The sequence below is a fragment of the Notothenia coriiceps genome, unplaced genomic scaffold (genome assembly GCF_000735185.1).
Source record: "Notothenia coriiceps isolate Sejong01 unplaced genomic scaffold, NC01 NC01_scaffold00000024, whole genome shotgun sequence".
Taxonomy (NCBI): Eukaryota; Metazoa; Chordata; class Actinopteri; order Perciformes; family Nototheniidae; genus Notothenia; species Notothenia coriiceps.
Window position 1 is genome coordinate 1 of NW_011332725.1, and position 3,311 is coordinate 3,311.

The 3,311-nt window shown below is 45.2% G+C and overlaps 1 protein-coding gene across 1 annotated transcript; it reads left to right on the plus strand.

Annotated features, from left to right (window-relative positions):
• Positions 1-955: 955 nt before the first annotated feature.
• LOC104946006 (remodeling and spacing factor 1-like) lies at positions 956-3,254 on the plus strand (the record flags this gene model as incomplete). Its single annotated transcript, XM_010772099.1, has 4 exons — positions 956-1,047; positions 1,923-2,015; positions 2,122-2,327; positions 2,808-3,254. Coding segments are annotated over 4 exons (590 nt in total), but the record flags the coding sequence as incomplete, so codon positions are not given.
• Positions 3,255-3,311: the final 57 nt, after the last annotated feature.

Consider the following 3,311-nt stretch of genomic DNA (forward strand, 5'->3'; position numbering starts at 1 on the left):
CTCGCGGTGCTCGCTGCAAAAGTAGAGCAATGTTCTACTTTTGCCTTCTCGACGGAGGCGTCGCCAATCGAATCATATGCCAGTGCAAGCTCTAGCCAATCAAACGGCGTGCTTGTGTGTCTGGGGCGGGAGATTCATGTGATTGGTTGTTGGTCGAGTTTCAGCCCCCCCGCCGGCAAGCGGCAACGCACGCCGCCGTGTGTAGGCTCCGTTACGGCCCGTCCAAACAGCGGCGTGCGCTGACGCTTGGCGGTGGGCATATCGGAAGCTTGGGGATTTTTTGCGAGCAACGTGACCAACAACCAATCACATGAATCTCCCGCCCCCGACATACAAAGCAATAGCAATGTTAAAATGAAGTACACTGGATATAAAATCCCCAAACAGGCGAAAACCTACCAGTTTCACCCACTGTCTCTGCCACGTCCCTCCATGCCTGGCTCCTCCGGTTTGTATCCCGGTAGACGAACAGGGACTGATCATACAGCACCGGGTGATTCACTACCGCTATAATGAATTTTCCCTCCATTTTTTGGAATATGAGGAAATGACCTGCGTAGTCTCTCCCAGCACGCGGTTTGATTGGCTAGCGCTTATACTGGCAGATTTGAATAAACGGGATTTCATTGGCTGAAGCTTCTGCGAGGCGCCAAAAAGTTGAACATTTGCTCAACTTTTGACGCGAGCAACGCGTAGCTACGCTCCCCACAGTGCAGTTCGGCGAAGCGTGACGTCACCCCATTCAAAGTGAATGGGCAGAAGCGTTGAAGCTTCAACGCACGCCGCTGTGTGGACGGGCCTTTACAAATCGGATTTTCATCATAAGAAGTATTTAGAATCCGGAACCAAGTTAAAGATGAAATAAGTTGTCTTTTGTTATGAACTTGGTTGTTTTACATACCTCATAAAAGAAATGCACAGTATTATGTTTCTAATCATCCTGTGTGTTTTCCAGTTCCTAAACCCCTGGTGGAGCTCCACGTGAAGCTGCTCAGAAAACTGGGGAGGTCTGTGACGACTGACCGCTGGGAGAAATACCTGGCTAAGGTGTGTGTGTGTGTGTGTGTGTGTGTGTGTGTGTGTGTGTGTGTGTGTGTGTGTGTGTGTGTGTGTGTGTGTGTGTGTGTGTGTGTGTGTGTGTGTGTGTGTGGAGAGAGAGAGAGAGAGAGAGTTTAGCTTTACAACTCCACTTGACATGATTAAACAGGTTCAGCCATCAGTGAGGGAGCTGTCTCCGGAGGGTGCTTGCTGCATCTTAAAGGGATAGCTGAGATGTTTTGAAGTGGGGTTGAATGAGCTAAATATCCTCTGTCATAGATTAGCTAGAGTAACATGCGACCCGAACGACCCCAGTTTGTAGAAGCAGACAGGAATACCAGCCCAGAAGATAAGAAATGTTGTGCTTTTCACCGTTTCCCCTTGCCTTCAGATGTCCCTTTTGGACATATCTCTTTATTAGCGGTTAATCAAATGACAAGGCAAAATAAGACTAAATGTCTCTTCTAAGTAAATACATCTGGAGTTTTGCTCACTCAACAAACTACTCACTTTCACTTCAGCTCATAAACTTGCCCTTGAAAAGAAACACAAATGTAGAACCCTGTACCCTGTCTGCTTCACCAAAGAAGAGATCAACATTTACTGTATGTAAATGCACCCCCACTTCAAAACATCTAAACTATCCCTCTCAAGTTTCCTTACCTGTGACCACAGCCTACAACTAAAGTAGTTGTGTAGGAAGGATAGAGTGTTTTATTATAGGAAGATAACATATGTGTATTTTGTACAGAAACAGTATGCAAGTAAATTGAGCATCCACCTAACTGTAGAGCCTTGCTGCAGTGGTCAACAGATGGAGACTTGAGAGATGAAACAAATCCTGTGTTCCTTACTGACCACATCCTAACCGTGTGTTCCTGTAGGTGTGCCAGGAGCTGAACAGCACCTGGGCCTGGGAGCTGGAACAGAAGGGCTACCAGGAGATGTCCATGGAGTGCAAGTCATGCATCCTAAAAGTATGACATGCCCGGTTTTTAGTCAATGCAACAAGTGTAACTAAAAGTCTAAACATCTCCAGTCAATGCAATAACACATTGATGTCCTCCACCTTCTCTCCATCAGTATCTATGCGAGTGTCAGTTTGATGACAACCTGAAGTTCAAGATGGCGATCAATGAGGAGGACCCAGAGAAGATGCGCCTCCAGCCAATAGGCCGGGACCAGCAGGGCCTGATGTACTGGCTGCAGCTGGACCCTGAGCAGAACATCCGCCTGTACACAGAGGAGCAGGACGACCTGGACGGCTCCACCTGGAAGTGCATCGTCAGGTATCACTGTCTCACATGTCTCAGGCTGCACGCACAGCTATACTTACTTTTTTCTCAATTATAAAAAAAACAAAAAACTATATCTAAACATCTATTTGCAAATTCTCCCCCAACTTGTGCAGTAATACCCAGGTGTCATCCAGTCGTATGATCACTCACTTGGTTCACAAGTTACTTAAAACAAACAAACTTCCACATAAACTCTAACTCTAGGTCTCTTGATGTTCCACCATTTACTTAAATTCATCAAGTTTCTCAATTTTTTGATTCTTTTGAGAAAAAGAAAAAGTTGAGTAATTGATGTAAAATGTGTTATTTTTGGATTGACGTCTAAAGTTGGTGAAGTAATCTGCACTGTTATATGAAATATTCCTTTTAAGGCCGTCTTAAAGCCGTCTCCTAACACTGTGCAGCGTCATGTCACACCCTGCTGCCCTGTTGTTATCTGTTTTGAGCCGCTTGTCCATACTCTGTTCTCAGGAACCGCACCGACCTGGCGGAGGCTTTGGAGCTGCTAAAGGGACAGGTTGAACCCAAACAGAGTCAGGACCAGGAACAGAACCAGGACCTGGATAGGAGTGCCAGCCCCACACAGACAGGTGCAGGTGAATGGAGTTTAGATCATAGGAGTATTACCGAGAGAGAATATATAAAGTTGTTGTCCTCCTCCAATGACTGAAATCACATTTAGGCAGGGAACACTGATCTAATGCAAAGATGAAAAAAAAAGGAACTCAGAACAATTTCCCTCTTTTAAAGGCCAAAGATAAAAGAAATACCAAAAATGATAATGATCTGAAATTAATATAATGAAAGTCAAATATAATAGTAGTAGTAGTTTATATAGTGGTTTATATCAATGCAAAGAGTTGTCCCTGAAGGATTTTAGTGTGTGTGTGTGTGTGTGTGTGTGTGTGTGTGTGTGTGTGTGTGTGTGTGTGTGTGTGTGTGTGTGTGTGTGTGGGTTTGTGTGTGTGTGTGTGT